The 15,951-nt window shown below is 55.8% G+C and overlaps 3 protein-coding genes across 3 annotated transcripts; all 3 read right to left on the reverse strand.

Annotated features, from left to right (window-relative positions):
* Positions 1-130: 130 nt before the first annotated feature.
* CHGG_04593 (uncharacterized protein) lies at positions 131-851 on the reverse strand (the record flags this gene model as incomplete). The annotated part of the gene is made up of 3 exons (XM_001223806.1): positions 131-141; positions 258-553; positions 643-851. 3 exons carry the CDS (start codon positions 849-851, stop codon positions 131-133), a joined length of 516 nt encoding a protein of 171 aa, XP_001223807.1.
* A 3,795-nt stretch (positions 852-4,646) lies between these two features.
* CHGG_04594 (uncharacterized protein) lies at positions 4,647-5,337 on the reverse strand (the record flags this gene model as incomplete). The annotated part of the gene is made up of 2 exons (XM_001223807.1): positions 4,647-5,002; positions 5,133-5,337. 2 exons carry the CDS (start codon positions 5,335-5,337, stop codon positions 4,647-4,649), a joined length of 561 nt encoding a protein of 186 aa, XP_001223808.1.
* A 2,377-nt stretch (positions 5,338-7,714) lies between these two features.
* CHGG_04595 (uncharacterized protein) lies at positions 7,715-10,211 on the reverse strand (the record flags this gene model as incomplete). The annotated part of the gene is made up of 2 exons (XM_001223808.1): positions 7,715-9,935; positions 10,039-10,211. 2 exons carry the CDS (start codon positions 10,209-10,211, stop codon positions 7,715-7,717), a joined length of 2,394 nt encoding a protein of 797 aa, XP_001223809.1.
* Between the last annotated feature and the right edge of the window lie 5,740 nt (positions 10,212-15,951).

Genomic DNA, 15,951 nt, shown 5'->3' on the forward strand with positions numbered 1-15,951 from the left:
CGCCAGCTTGTGTACTGGGTCAGGACACCACCCAAAACCGTGAGGAGCACCCCCGACGTCGCCAGCACGCACCCCACCACCGCGGCGATGTGCTTTTTTGCCCGGTCTGGTGTCACTTCGGGCAGAATGATCATCGACACGCTATACAGCCCTGTATCTCCAGTTAGTTCCCATATCATCCCCCCTTTTCCACTCACTCCCCCACCCGACCATCTAACAAACAGACGGCTAAAAGAATACAAAAAAAAAAGACTCACCACTCCCCCCCACACCCTGCAACGCCCTAAACGCAATCAACTGCCCCATCCCGCTCGCAAACCCACACGCAATCGAGAAAACAATAAACACCACATAGGCGGCGGCGAAAGCGGCGTGGCGGCCGACGACGTCCGACACGCGGGCAAAGAGCACGGCACAGCTCAGGTAGGTCAGCGTGTAGGCCAGGGCGACCCAGTTGATGGAATCGACGTCGCCGAACTCGGCGGCGATGGTGAAGAGCGAGGTGGCGACGATGGAGGAGTCGAGCATGGAAAGGAAGAGGCCGAGCGCGACGCTGTTGGGGGGGGCCGGGGGTGGTTAGTTAGTCTGTTTGTCTGTTTGTTTCTGTCTGTCTGGTCTGTGGGCTTGGGTGGGGGCGTCTACCCGGTTGATAGGGCGATGAAACGGAGTCGGGGGATGGATTGTGGCCCGAGGTGCTTTTCGTCGGTGGTGCTGTCTGAGAGGGCGCCGGCTGGGGTTTCTTCGGGTGGGTTGATGGGTGTTTGTGTCGGGTTAGAGGGCTGTTTTTCGTCGTGGTCGAGTTTGTCCGCCGCCTCAAGGGGCGAGTCCCGTGACGGGGAGTTCTTCTCCATGTTGGTTGAGGCCGGAGCGGCGAGACCAAAGTTCGGTCCGGAATAGGGTAGTGGTGAATATGGGCGAGGATGGATCTGGGGGGGTGAGGCGGTTCTTATTTATCGGCGCCCTCTTTGCTGTTTTCGAGATGGAGGGTGACGGGCAGGTATAAGAACCCTCTTCACGATCCCTTTAAACCTCGAAGCACCAGGACTACGATTGGGTCATAGGCAGAACCACGATACCTCCCTTCTTGATGACCCGAGTCAATGGGAATTGACTCGCACTCGGACAGAGCAAACGAAGGTGTGAGGTAATGATGAACGATCAGTCATATTACGACTGTTATGCCAGCTGCCCCTGAGCAATGAGAGCGGGTATTAATGCGCAATTGGGTCAAGAAAGCGAATCCAGCGAGGGAATTCCCATCCATGATCCATCCAGAATCCATCTTCAAAACCATAAGCGATGCCTTTCCCCATCAGGGCCATGCACGCGAGACGGCCTCTCATACCACCTCCCCCTTTCGGAGTTGTTGTTGGGCCGTTGTGATGCTTGTTGGATGCAGGTCAGACGCCACGGATCAGTTCTGACCATTCGCACTCGCACTCGCTTAAAGCGTTCTGTTTTCAGCCCTAAGCAAATCCTCAACTCGGCTGTCTCGAGTCTCTGATTGGGTGGCGTCCGTTTTCAAGCTCTGCGACCCGTGGAGTTAGTTCGGCTCTTGCGACGCTTGAATGCCTGCATCAGCAGTGATCAGCTAATCAACTCGGGCCATAACTAGTTAACCGAGATATTGGTTTTGTTGAGCCTCCATTTGACGCTTTTTGACAGCAGAAAAAAAGAACCTTGCATGGCCACAGCCGAAAAACGCCAACGCCCACCGCCTTTCTCGACTGTTTGTTGTCTGCCGTGTGCCGCGACCCGAGCCCGACAGGCTGGCTCACTTGTCTCTCAAACGGTAGCAGTACACCAAAGCATCATAAGACAGGTGGCATAAACCCGGTCGGGTGAAATTTATGATGTAATGATGTCTTGTTCTTGGTGGAGTTTTAAAGAGTTTTGAGTGTCTTCCTTAGGTACCGTGTGAGCACGGTGTGACGCCTCCTTGCAGCCCCCAAACAGACCCAAACAGACAGCCCGAAGTGGTCACACAACCTTCTCGGGATCATCTTATCTTTGAGCAAGCGAGAGCTCGCATAAGAATTTTTTTTTTTTGTTTTATATATATATTATAAAAAAAGAGTAGCGGCGTAAACGCTGATATATTTATTGGACATGGACTGGCATCATGTCATCATTCTGGGGGGGGGGGGGGTACCTACTTCGTACAGAGCGTTATAAAATAGTATCAAACACCGTTGAGATTAAGAGACAAACCATCAACCATATGGGCAGTGGTAGTCAGTTCATTGGTTGGCTACCTAGGCAAGGTAACTGTGGGTTGTCAGCCTAGCTGTATGCACGGCATACTTTTAATCTATCGCCACTCTGCAGCCCTGACATGCCTTCTAGTTACCTTTGAACAACCTGAACGGGCCGCGCGGACTGACCTGTCTTTTTGGCCGTTGCTGCGCCTTTGACTTGCTTGCAACGGCAGCCGAGAACAAGGTGCTCTGCTCACTGGTCGCTGAGCGGAAGGCTGAGCTGAAGGCTGGATGCAACAGGGATTGAGTGGGAACCACATCTTCCATCAAAACTTGAATCGTTGACAGAGTTGTGTGTTGCCCAGGCAGTCATTGCAGCTTTACCTCACCATGACTTCGAGTTTGGAACGGAGCTGCATGTATATCGGGGTCTCAGATCCAGACCATGCGGAACCTGCTTTTTAGGTCAACCCTCGGCGACAGTATCAGAGGACCATAATGTAGAAAGGTTCTTTATAGCAAAGGCCCAAGCTTACGGTAGGTTGCTTCCTATACGATGTGTCTAGAATTGTATATACGTTCGTTAAGCTATCCATTTTCTTACCCACAACCAAAACCATATACTTCCAACCCAACCGACCCTTAGTGATACGTGCTAGATGCAGAATAGATGTGGCCGACCAAGGACCGACATATGCCATATCTCTGACCGCAGTCACGAATCACAACATACTATAGGAACATACATAGGATTGAAGATATTACAGAACAGAGTATAAGAAGAAACTGGTAAGCCTAGCAGTCCAACACGAGGAGGCACCAGCTGTGCTGACACTCTGTTGTCGATAATACGTCATTGTTCATGCTATACATTAAAACCCCTTACCACGGCAATTATTTCGGTGAACCCTAGCAACACTGTTTGTAAATGGCCTCACATCAATCGGTCCAACGCTATGCTCTCGCCTTCACCAAAGTATTCTGATGCCTACCTCGAGAGCATATCCCTCACCACGGCCAGTCCTCTACGTTCAAATACTTACTGTATCTATCCGTTTCCGCCACTCCTCTAAATGATTCCTGGTTGAATAACATCGCAATCAATTGAAAATGTTCGTATAAACAGACTTATTAGGTAGGTAGGCTCTTAATCCCGAACATCACCAGCAAAGCGAACATCTCAATAATAACCGAATCATTCTATCTCGACCGGTACTTGTCATTGTAGTCTTCTTCATTGGTATAGCCGGCGAGAGTGGCAACATGTAAGGTCTGTCCGAAACGACGCCCATGGTGGTACTCAACGTTAGAAGCCGGAAGTAACGCCAGCGTTAAAGATCGCAGCCTCAGGGATGGTTTCTGAAGCACGGGATATGAATAAGGATCTGGAGCACCGTGTTTAAGTGTGGTATGGAAGGACAAACTTCTTTTCAATCAACGAATATAGAATAAAGAATCTGCCATCAGGCTTGTATGATAGCACGTGGAGCGCAAAGATTGCCATTTAAGATATACAACAACGAGATTAGGAGTACGATGCACATTTAGGTGTTGTCTACAATTGTCTCACTGGCCACGCTTCAATTGACTTGATATTCTAACCCAGCCACTGTCTATAGCTTGCTGTAGCGTAGACACATAACTATACGATACATTTGTTTTGATGCAACTGAATTGCTTCCTTCAAATTCCGAATATGAAATAGCAAGCGCCTAAGCCGCTGACTAGGTGTGCTGCTTCCTGTGAATCTGACATATAACAAAGCACGCATCGATTATAGCGGTGAAAGGAGTTTTGTCAGCTCTCTTGTCTCGTTTTCTCCCTCTTTCTTTTCTTCTTCTCCTTTTTCCTTTCTTTCTTTCTTTCTTTCTTTCTTTCTTTCTTTCTTTCTTTCTTTCTTTCTTTCTTTCTTTCTTTCTTTCTTTCTTTCTTTCTTTTTTTTTTTTTTTTTTTTTTTCGCATCTCCTGAGGAGGCACGATCGTCTCGCCGTTTCCGTATTGCCTCCCCATGCAACTTCAAGCTCGTCTGCCCATCATCGGTGCTATTTATTCTTGAGAACTGGTACATGTACCTCATCGGTCACGGTTTCTGACACCGGTTGCGTTGATGGCAGTCTCGAATTCCACTGAGAAGGACGGGCCCCAAGCTGTCTGAGGTATGGAGGTAGTGGGTGGTAGTGGGTTTCTCCTGCCCATCAACCACGTTACCAAACCTCAGTTCAGCCAATCCGACGCGCAGCGACTGAAAAGTTTTCTCAGGAACACCAAACTTGACGAACATCGGGTCTCAGTTAAATGGCCATCCTGGGGCTCTTTGCGATCTATCTTTGACTTACCATGCAGTGCCACCCGATGTTGGCTCCGTTAGTCGGTACTGCAACCCTTTACTTCCACAATCGGTCAACAATGCTTCGATGTGTCCCAGAGCCGATCTCAGAGCGCAATTGGCTAGTGCAACCTCGGGACATAGCAACTGAGCTTGTTGCCCATCAACTCTAATAGCCGGAGGTAGACAGAGGATACTTTCAAAGGTCCAAGCGACGACAAAGTCGATACTTCGGAGAGGAAGAATCGGCACCAGACTTGAATCGACATTGGCTCACTGACGACAATGCTACGACAGCCCAACAAATAGACACGGCCCTTGGAACCAAACTCGTTGATTTTGCGGCCACTGTCGGACTCTTCTCTTCCCGAACAAGCTAGGTCCGGTTTCGGCGCGGATCCCGACCCGGGCTCGTCTGGCCGATGTGGCCGTCTCCCAGACCCGCCCAACACCGACCTCCGAGGGGCGGTCGCCGGACCTCTCGGCACATCGGCAGTTGCAGACGGACAACAAACATTGCGCCAGGGCCAAGTCATTCGGGTGACCGAGGACTTGCATCAGTTGGAAGACCGAGCCATTATCCACCTCGCATCCTTCACGGCACATACTGTCGCCCGTGAGCCCGCCAATCCCCACATACCACCGGCAATGAAGGAGAAGACGCCGAACGTGGGTTCGAGGTGGAGATCTCTGGCGGCACTGGACACCGCCAGGCGCCAAGCTTTCTTGTCGACGGTTGGCGGGGCCGAAAAGGGGAAAGAGAGTGAAAAGAAGCACCTGGCGATCTCTTGTCACACCTGCCTTACCCCGCATTCTTGATACTTTTCCCGACCAGAGAAGTCCATCCTGGGGATCGGTCTGGCTGGGTGTTGTCGGGAGACGCACCGTTGTTAAAGAAGCATTATCACCAGAGGCATATACTCCATTCCACCTGGTTATTTCGTCGTCACGTCGACCTGAAAAGGCAGGTGGTTGCCCCAAGTCCTCAAGCTCCAGCGGTTGGGATGGAGTTCATCCCCGCATCTTCAATTTTCTGTCCCAGGTCTCAGAGAGCTGGGGTGCATACCCCGCACTCTCCAACATCCACATCACTTGCAGGCCTTGCAGCTTCCAATGGTCCCCACCCGAAGGTACTCGGTACCTTGGCAGCTTGGTGCAACGAACTGGCATCTCCCCTGGTCCGACAGGTACCAGGCCAGACACGACCCCGCGCAACGGGCCGCAAATCCAGATTGCCAAGCGGTTTCGATGCGAAGTCCCGAAGCATTCAGCCACCCAATCATGTCCCGCCGTTTCGGCTCTCGGCTCCGCTTCAGGAAACCGTTTTTCTCTCTGCTCAACAGCCAAGCGCGCGCGCCCAAACGCCTTGCCCAGTTTCATCGGATGCCACGGCCCTGAGTGGACTCTTGGACGCCGTGTCGTGTTGTCGCCCAAGTGGGCTCGGTATGCAAAAGCAAGGGATGGATGGACATGGTCGGCGTGTATCAGGAGACTCCCCTCGGAATTTCCGAGTCTCGCAGCTTACCGCGGCCACGAACACTGCGAACTAGCCGCCGAACGGATTGAGGGATGATGATCCATGAAGGAACTTCGCGCGCGCGGGCTTCAATGACGGGGCTGGCCTGGACAAAATCCCGATTCCGAAAACCCGTCTCCTCCCTTTGTGACGGCGCTAGTCGACGGGCATCACCCTGGGACTTTAGCAGAGCTGGGGAAACTCCCCCAGCAGCTGAATGCCGATCTTCTCCTCCCTCTTCGTTCGTAAAACCTGAGAACAACCCGAGAAGAATCATGGGGAAGTCGCTTCGCAGATCACAGCCTCGAAGAGTCAAGTTCAAGGTCCAAGCACAGCTTGGCGCTCTGGCGCATCGGCCCTGACATCCATCCTGCCATCAGTGATTAGCGGCCCACCCAGGTTTTTTTCGAAAAGTGAAAGGTCGCATTTTCACATGAGCGACCCTCACGGTCTTTCCCGCCTTTCCACGGGCTAGCGCGCCCAAAGAGGCCCTACGCCGGCTGATCTCAAGAAATCAGAGGGGCACTCAGCTTTTTGCCCACCGCACCGCCCCCCGCGTTGCAAAGTCCAGCAGCAAAAAAATATGCCATGCGACGTGGTCCGTCACCACGGCAGAGACGATCGCGAGTGGAAAGCCGGCTCCAACCTGCCCAAGCCGGTACGTGCCTCTCATTGGGCGTCGGCAGCACGCTAGAACCTTTCGAAGGCTTCCATCAATATCCGGGGTAGCAGACGATCACAACACCAAAGATGCCGGCAAGGAAGCAAATGCTGCAGGTCAGAATGCGGGGAGAGAGGTTGGGTATAGTCAATGGCTATGTACTTTTCAGAAGCACGACCAGTGAACTCGGGCGGTGAGCCGAGGGAGGGTGACAAGCCATCTGCTATACCCTCACTCATTATCTTCTCGCTGCCCTCTCATTCCGGGTATTCAACCAAGGGCCGCGCGCCATTTTGCCCTGCCCAATCTAAGTCGGGCCATTTCCCCGAATTTTGCAGCGCATCACAAGGATCAAGAGCAGAAGGAAGAGTAGGAGCAGGTGAAAAGCTGTGAGGCAGCCAAATGTGAATTTGAAAGCTAAGTATAGACAGAAGAAGTATAGGCTTGTAAACCGACTCCCCATCCCAGTGCACCATGCCTTGCCCTGCCTTGCCATCCGTTCCCCCCCCCTCTTCCTGAGAGTACTTTGTACAGTCCGTGATTTTCCCATGCCGCCGCCCACCCTTCCCAATTTGAGTAGCGAATCGCATGTACACATGGGGTCATAAAAACAGCAACGTTCCTGGTATATCCGTCATCCACACACATCAAGACACATTTCCCGTCGTCATGAACAATTTGAGAAAGGGAAAAAGAGAGAAAAAGACGCCCATGAGAGAGGGGGGGGGGGGGTGCAGTGCATCAAACACACCCCCTCCCTCACCCACACACACCACACCACCACCCAAAAAAAGACTCCCAACCCCTGTACCCCACATTTTCCTGGGGGAACAAGCCACAGACTCCCACCCACACCCCCTTTCTGCCGTCCGCCCCGGGCCGAAAAGGCCTCCCTGCCAAGACTGACAACGCCGGCAGGAGAAGGAGAGATGAAGGGGGCAAGAAGGAGGGGAGGGGAGTGGTGTAAAGGTGAGGAGGTTGAGAGTAAAGAAGAAAAAAGATGGGTAGATAGATTATTGGACGTATCCAAACTCCATTGCGGCCGCCTGGTGATGGTGGTGGCCTCCGTGATGGGGGTGTGCGTGATGGCCCATGAGGCCGCCGTAGTCAACGGCGTGCACCATGCCCTCGTGCGGGCCGGCAGTAGTAGGCGCACCCGGGTGGTAAGCCGCGGCAGCGGCAAACTCGTGAGCGGCGGCGGCGGCCATGGCCGACTCGTCGACGGGGCTACCCAGGCTCATGCTCCCGGAATGGCTGTGCTGGCTGCCCCAGTACATGCCGTCGAGGTCTCCCCACAGGCCGCCCTGATCGAGGAGGCCCATGAGGCCAAGGCCATCGACGGGCTCGAGGCCGATGGGGCTCATGTGCATACCGGCAGCTTCGGCGGAGCCCGGGCTGGCCATCAGCATACCTTCAGCGCCAGCGGCGCCGCCGCCCGTGAGCACCTGGATGGAAGGGCTGGCGCTGGCGCGCTGCTGGGCGACGAGCTGGCGGGCAGCCTCGTACATACGCCAGACGACCTCGCGCGATCGGCGAGCGGCTAGCGACCACTCCTCCATGACCTCGAGCAGGTCCAGGACGGCCTCGATCTGCTTGAGCCACTCGGGCACGCGCGGCGACCCCCACTGCCAGAAGACGCTGACGAGCGGCACCATGGCGGCTTGGTACAGAAACCAGACCGCGTTCCAGCCGCTCATCTGGTTCCGCGCCCACTCGCGCGCGATATCATCGATAGTCTGCGCGGCGAGGTCGCGGCACGTCTCGATGGCGGCCAGGTCGGCGTCGCAAGCCTGTGTGTGCGGGTTCAAGCCCGACGAGGCGAGCGAGAGCAGCACCGGTCGGTGCAGCAGCATGCGTAGGTTCTGGTAGCGCCACTTCATGATGCAGCGGGCCATGTAGAGCGGCTCCGCGCAGGGGTCTGTGGTGCGCAGCAGCCAGGGCAGTGACGTGTACCAGGCGACGAGCTGCGAGTCGAGGTTGCAGCGGTCTTCGGTGTTGAGGAGCGGTGTGATGGCGAGCATATCTTGAATCTGGGTCGCGATCTTGCAGAACTTGATGTTCTCGATCAGCGGTAGGATGCCGGCGTGCTGCGACGAGTCACGGTTGGCGTTGATGCCAAACTCGGGCGGCCGGATGTTGATGGCCGGTCCCCAGCGGCCGAAGGAGGGGCGACCCATGGTAGTGGTCGCCCACGTGTCGAGGCAGAAGAGAGACCACCAAGTGCGCCGGCGAGTCTCGGCCGCGATGATGTCGCTGCTGGACTGGGCGAGAGACTCGCGGTGCAGGCCGAGAGCGCTGGCCATGCGAATGGCGGCGCCGAGGACGGCGTTAGCCATGTTAGGGCGGTTAATGTAGTGTAGGTAGTAGCCGCCGATGAGGGCGAGGGCTTGAACCATCTCGATGTGGCTGCTGCCAAAGGCGTCCATGGGCAAGTGCTCCATGGCGCGGTTGTAGTAGTTGATGTGGTTGTAGTCATCGGATTTCATGGCAGCGATGCTTCCCATGGCAAACACCATGTTGAGTAGTGCCAGCCAGGGAGCGTCGGTTCGCTGTCCTTCAAGATAGTCGGCCCGGAAGGCGCTTTCGTCAAGCATGGGGACGAAGACGTGGATGCGCTTGAAGTAGGCGTCGATCAAGGTTTGGCCCTTCCAGGACCACGGAATCCGCTGAGGGTCTTTTGGCGCGGCCGAAGACTTTTGCCTCACGGCGGGGAAGTTGTGTGACATCTCGACGCCGCTCAGAGGCGCGGCGAGGGTGTTCCTCAAGCTGGGCTGCACCTTGAGCATGACCATCAAGGCAGCCTTGATGGAGGAGGCGCCGAGGTAGGATGCTTGCCGGTCCACGGAGAGCGAGAGAGCGTTGATGTCGTCAGCCTCGGCGGGGATTGGGTCTCTCCCCCTCCGTTCCTCGTCCCATTCGGTGTCTCTCGACGGAAGCTGCTCCAGGATGTTTTCCGACTTGGTCATCATTGGCGAGCCGATGTCCGAGATGGGCGAGGTGTTGATGGGCGGTGATGGGAGACCGCCGACCGAGGTGTCTATTACGGGCCGGTCCAGGAGGTTAAGCAGCTCCTGTCGTGATAGGGGCAGCAAAGCCTGGACCTCCTGGTTGGGATACAACCGCTTCAGGATGGAGCGGCATTCTTCGAGTGACTGTGAGAGGGCTTCGAGGGTCTTGCGTGAGGGAATCACCCGCTGCCGGTGCTTGTCATAAAAGCACATCTTGGGTGCCCTACTGGAGAGACATTGGCCGCAGGGTTGCTGGCCGTCAAACGAATGTAAAGAGACCTCTTGTTAGGTCTGCCGATTCGGGTCCAAAGGACCAAGGTCCAACTTACATCTTGCGTCTCTTGCACTCGGCACAGGCGTGTGGTGTGGTTATCCTCTTAGCGGTCCCCGATCCGCTGGTCTTGGTGCTGTCTTGGGAATCTGTTGATGCTTTGCGTGGTGTGACGCCTTGGAAGGTGTGGAACATGCCGCCCTGTGTGGGCACTGGGATGGTTGGTGCCATGGTGGAAGAATCTGAGGTGAAGGGAATCAAGGGTATCTCCGGAATGCTAGGGACCGGCCCGAGGAGTGACACCGGGTCGTAAGAGTCGTGATGAGGTAGTTGATTTTACAGAAGCTTGTTGTACATGGACGATGGTGACAATGGACTGGGATTAGACCTCTCGTCGGCAGCCACGATGATAAAGATAGGCACGGGCAATGACGGGGCGAGGCGAGAACGTGGGGAGCAGATGCAGACTTATATATCTACATTGATGGATGCAGCTAGGAGTTGGGGATGGGGCTCCCGGGAAGTGTGGGGAGAGCGAGATTTGGAAAAGATGGTCGGCTGCCCAGGCCGCCATTCTGTGGAGAAAAAGTCCGTTGCGGGACTGCTTCCACCCCCCTCGTCTCCCAGCGTAGCAACTAACTAGCGGAGTGGGCGCTTGAGCGGGACTGGGACCGTTCCATTGCCAACGCAATCTACGCTGGTATGGGACCCGGTATAACTTGCCCGAGTAAGGTTGAGATAGAGTGTGTGAGGTAATGTCCAGCGTCCTGCTAAGCTCGCGTATGATGGTCAATGCCGTCCGTATTGGTGAACTGGCATTGAAAACCATCAGGTACCTGTGATTGACAGGGGACAAGGCTGCTCGCTCACTCACGAACTCACTGGGGCGCATGGCCAATCAGGCATGATCGAGCCGCTGGTACCTGAGCTCACATATTAATATCAGCTTCAGTTGAGGTCACGCCCAGCCGGCGTCCCGAATGGCAGCTTGACGCGGAGAGGGCGGCTCGTTTGGAGAAAAAAAAAAAACGCAGCAGTCTGGGGAGCATGAGCGGTCATCGGCCAGCCAGTGAGCGGCCTCCTTGCCCTGAGGTTTCAGCGCAGGGCCGGGGTGCATGAAGGATGGAGGGGGGGAGCGCTCAGAGGTACTTCGTACCACAAGACGTTCCTGGCTCTCTGGCTGCACGTCAGCCAGGGATGTCCCCGCCATACCGCACGTGGGGCGGCGACGTTGTACTTGGTCGTACTGCGGAAAGCAATCGAAGTACTAGCCGAATATCCTGATGATGTTGCAGTGAAGTATCGGCTGCCGAGGCGATTGGGGACCAGACGAGAGAGCGGTGGCTGCAGCATTCGGCATCGTCTCCGAGCAAAAGCTCCTCCTCCTGACGTAGGCCCAGCACGGCTGGCAGATGTTGTCACCTCGCTCTGCCCTGTCCCTGAAATGTTGGGAGTCAAGTAAAGATAGCGAGATGAGAGGGGATGCGCCGCGCAAGGACATCGCGCACCACTGTTTCTGTGTTGGAGTTTTGGCCAGGGGCGTAAGGAGAAGAATTGGAGAATAGTGGAGCGCGCGTTGGAGAGAGCTGGAACGAGGGACGGCCAGCCGATTGTGGGGAGATGGTTTCGTGTTCGTCGTCTGATTGGCATCCGGCTCTCCTCAACGGCCAGCGCCCAGGGATCTGCCCGCTGGCCCCTCCGATCAGGGCAGACAGGGGTAAGAGTCCGGGGTGGTGGTGGTGTGGGTCTGGTGTTCCCAGCTTCACCGTCTCTACCGTTAAGCATGCTGAAGGCTCGAGCACTCCTTTTGGGACCTGGGCAAGATTGGGCAAACTGGCGGCATGGCGGTCGACGAAAACGGATGTGGCGCGCCTAATGGGGCGGGGCGGGCAGCACTCCAGCCCGCTCCGTTGCCAACTCATATGGTAGGTGCATGCGACGTTCCCAGAGATGGTCACCTATCAGTACCCTTTCCGATAGACTTCACTTGGATCGTACCAGATGACGGGTTCGAGGCAATCAAGGCCGGGGCCAGGCAAGAACCTGTTCTAGGCTGCTTCCAGGTTGTTCGCCTCTCTCGCCTCTCTTGCTGCTGCGGGGGCTGGGGAGAAAAGAGCGGCGGTATAGAGAGACCAGTGGCGAGCTCAGCTGTCGTCGAGGGCACATGACTGCGCGTTAATCTACCCGAACGGTGTTGATGTCCCATTTTGGACAGCGCCTGCGTGATCTGGGAGAGGTCGCCACGGCGTTTGTTGCTTGTGGAAGCTTTCCGAGCCGCCTCTCCACTGTTTCCAGCGCCCCAATTCCGCGCGGCAGGGCACCGAGCAGCACCCACCAAGCGTTCGTCACGAACGGAAGGGGGTTTAGGTTTTTTGGTCCGGCCGCTCCGTAATCCTGGCGACCCCGCTATGGAAATGTATTCATCAATAAGGTTGGCTCTTCTCGCTGGGCCTCGAACGCTGGTGGAAATCTGGACCCACGAAGGACGCGGCTCGGCTCTCGTTCTATGCCGTCTTGCGTCCTGTCATTTCGGCGCATCCGCGTCGTTTCGTGACGCAGTTTGTCTGCCACCAGCCGCGGGTCCCCTCAGGACCCTTTCTCAGGACCTTGCCCGAGCCGGAGGAGAAAAGTCGAGATATCATCGATGTTTTTGATTTCCGTTCTTGTTTCCCCTGGTTTCGTTCGTCTGCCGGACAAGGGTGTGGACAATGCGACCGTTATCGGCGTTTGGGAGATCAACCTGCGCCCTACGTCGCACGGCTTCCCTGGGACCCTGACCTTGTGCGAGATCAAAGCGACATTACCGGCTGTGCCGTGGCCGAGCAGCCGGAATCGAGGGGGAGGGGGGTGACCAATTCGACAACACTGGTGAACAGACCCCACGGTGACCGGGGGCCCTGTTTTTGGGGGCAACAATCCTGGCAAGGCGTCGCCGAAAGCGCAGGGTCAGGGCGACATCAAGTCTGTCAGCTTCTACGATCTTCGCCTTCTAGAAAAAAACGCAGGTGTGAATAGCTCTGCAAATATGAAATTGCGCATTGTCTTGGCTGTCTGTGCTGGTGGCTTGCATAACGAGAGGATAGCGTAGACACCAAGTACCTAGGGTAGGGATTGGGAAGAGTCATGGAGAATATGGGGGTAGCGGGCTCGGGTGGGTTGTTCGGTCCTGGCAGTGGCTCCACGGCAAAGGCATCCCTCGCATTTGCGGTGGTACAGAGACGGGAGGCGGGAACGACGACGTCAGGGCTTGCCTGGAAATGCAGAAACCGCTCGTGGCTGGCGAGTGGCTCAAAGCTGCTCAGTGGAAGGTTCGGATAGACGGCCTGCACCTCCACACGCTGAAACGGCGTGTGGCGCCTAGCCGACTCACGAGGAACCCCACGTGCTCCCCTCCGTTCCGCGCTGCACCCCGCCATCAGGACCATGCGGTGCGAACTATGCGGTGGTGAATCAACTTCATAGCTCGGTTCGTCTGGATGTTCCCCATGCCGTCATCCTGTGAGCTTATGCTCTTGAACGCTCAACAAAAGTCTCACACGCCCCCCTACACCGCCGCTCGGGCACCGTCAAGACGGTCAGGCAAGCCGAAAGAAAAGAGTGGAAGGCGCGGAGTGGGGAGTCGCAAGATCCTGGTTGCGCGCACACCGTTCCCACTCGCAAGTGTTTTGCAAAAGCGCGATGGAAAGCCCCTGCCATTTCGGCTCCTTTTCGAGTTGTTGTTCTTTCCCCACACTCCTACGGCCCAATCAGAGCTGCAGCGCCGCCTGGAATCACGGCAAGCGAGCCTAGCGTCGGTCGGCTGCGCTGCCCCTGCCTCGACCTGAACATCCATCGACTCGTTAGGTAAGCTGTCGATGCCGATCTCCAGCGTTGCGCTGACTTTCACCCGGCTCTATTCCTGGTCGAGACTGGTAGCATCTTGAGGTTACAGCCGTGAGATTTCGTGCGTTGTCTCACGGCCTCAGAAGTCTGGGGAAAGCATTGATCATTTGGCCCCCAGCTTCCTGCCTTCCGTCTGCTGTGTATACACTGACTGTCATTAGACGGGAATGTTGGGTTTCCATCTCGGCTGGGTACTTTAACCTCCAGCTCCTCACTCGTCGCGAACCCATACCAAATGCAGTCAGGCGCGCAGTCGTAGTGGTGGCGGTGGTGGTGATGGTGGTGTCACAGATGGGGCTTGTTGTGTATGGTGAATGGTGTGTGGTGGGCTGCAGTCACTGCGCGTAGCGGTGGCTTGCTCGGCCGAATAGCCTCATCAAGTGGGTCTTGCGAACCCTGCTCATAATGCCAAACTCACAAGAAGCTTCCACATTCAACTCTTGACGTTTTAAGCTTGTGGGAAGAAGGCAGCCATACCAAACCGGGCTTAACGCTTGCGGCCTTCGGCATCCACCCCAGCCATTTCCCCACAGGCAGAATCGAAGATCGAATGGGCATTCGACGCCACCAACCGCACCGACCAGCCAAAACTTCGAGAGGTTCACGCAGATTAAACGCCAAGCCTCAGCAAAGCCCAGCACGACTAGCACTGATTTTCCCTGCCCATTTCGACCATGGGACAGCAAACGCACAGACGTGATTGACGACGCTTGCCCACACCTGCTCACACTTTTCATGCTTCGAGAAACCCTCCCAATTTCTCACTTGACGCGGCTAAAGAAGCAGGAGTCGAGGGGAGGCCGTCACACTGGAAATCTCTTCGGTTCACAACCTACACACACCACACAGCACCATCAGTATGCCCAATCACAGGTCCGGCCTTTCCGAGATTTTAATTTTGGGCAAGCCATCATAAGCCCTTTAACCGGGTTTCCCTCCCAAGCTCCAGCTCCTAACCGCAAGTTGCCCGTAGCCTGGAATTCCCCTTTCTCGGAAATCCCACCACATTGCCCTCGCTTCTCGTTATATCTCCCCACCCTTTTGCTCATCTGACGAACTGCCATGGAGAGCGAGCCGCATCTCGAGAGGGTGTGTGGTGTGTAGCCTTGTGCGTGAGACTAGCGCGACATCGCATTGATCGGCGTCGACATGAGCTGATACCAGGAGACCTGAGCGCTGAAAAACCTCGGCTGGGGTCGGCATCAACCTCACGCTCTAGCCAACCCGTGGCCACGACGTGCCACTCGGCGCCGGGAGGGCGGGATGCCATCGCCGTGGAGCCGGTTGACCGTGGCTGGATAGCCTGGCAATGAGACAGGGACCTGCGATTTCCAGCGACCACGGCGCCCAATGACGAGTGTCACGGACCTGAGCGACGTGGCCGTGCTCCATTGCCCTGAAAATTGGAGTTGAAATCAATCTCCATACCTGTTCCACGGTCCAACCCACCACAACATCCACTTCTCGGCAGGAGAGATTAGAGTGATACGAGCAGACCACCGTTGAAGAACACTTCTGGAAACTCCAAACCTCGAGTTTCTGCAGACTACAATGCGTCTGCTCCACACTTGGGACGGGAGATCCTCTGAACTCGGTACCCTCCGTGTCCCACGTTGAGATCCTGCTCCCCTTCGCATTTCGGGTCTGCCCTATTCTGGAGCCAACAACCCACCCCCGGAGGCGATCCGAAACATGCATTCCTTGAACTGGTAGATTTGACAGCTAAGCGGGCTGCACGGGATGGGAGCATCTCCAGCTCTATCCCTCCGAGCCCCCACCGACCGTCCTGATCATTCTCCTTCCCGTTTTATTTTTATTTGACGTTGCCCACCTCTCTTCCCTGTCAGGCATTCCCAGACCCCGCAGGACATCAGATATTATCGCGCGTCTCACCAACACACAAATCCTCCGAGCTGGAACATGTGATCGGGCCACACGCAAGTGTAGTCCGACGCCGCATCTTGTGGCTTCCTCCAATTCCCGAGCCTGTCCCGTCTCCCGTCCTTGCTGCGGCTTTTGTTACCTGTTCCTGTTCCTGTTCTCTCTTGGCTGGCGGTACCTGGCCAAGGCACAGTGGCACGGACTTGAA

The sequence above is a fragment of the Chaetomium globosum genome, genomic scaffold, assembly GCF_000143365.1.
Source record: "Chaetomium globosum CBS 148.51 scaffold_4 genomic scaffold, whole genome shotgun sequence".
NCBI lineage: Eukaryota > Fungi > Ascomycota > Sordariomycetes > Sordariales > Chaetomiaceae > Chaetomium > Chaetomium globosum.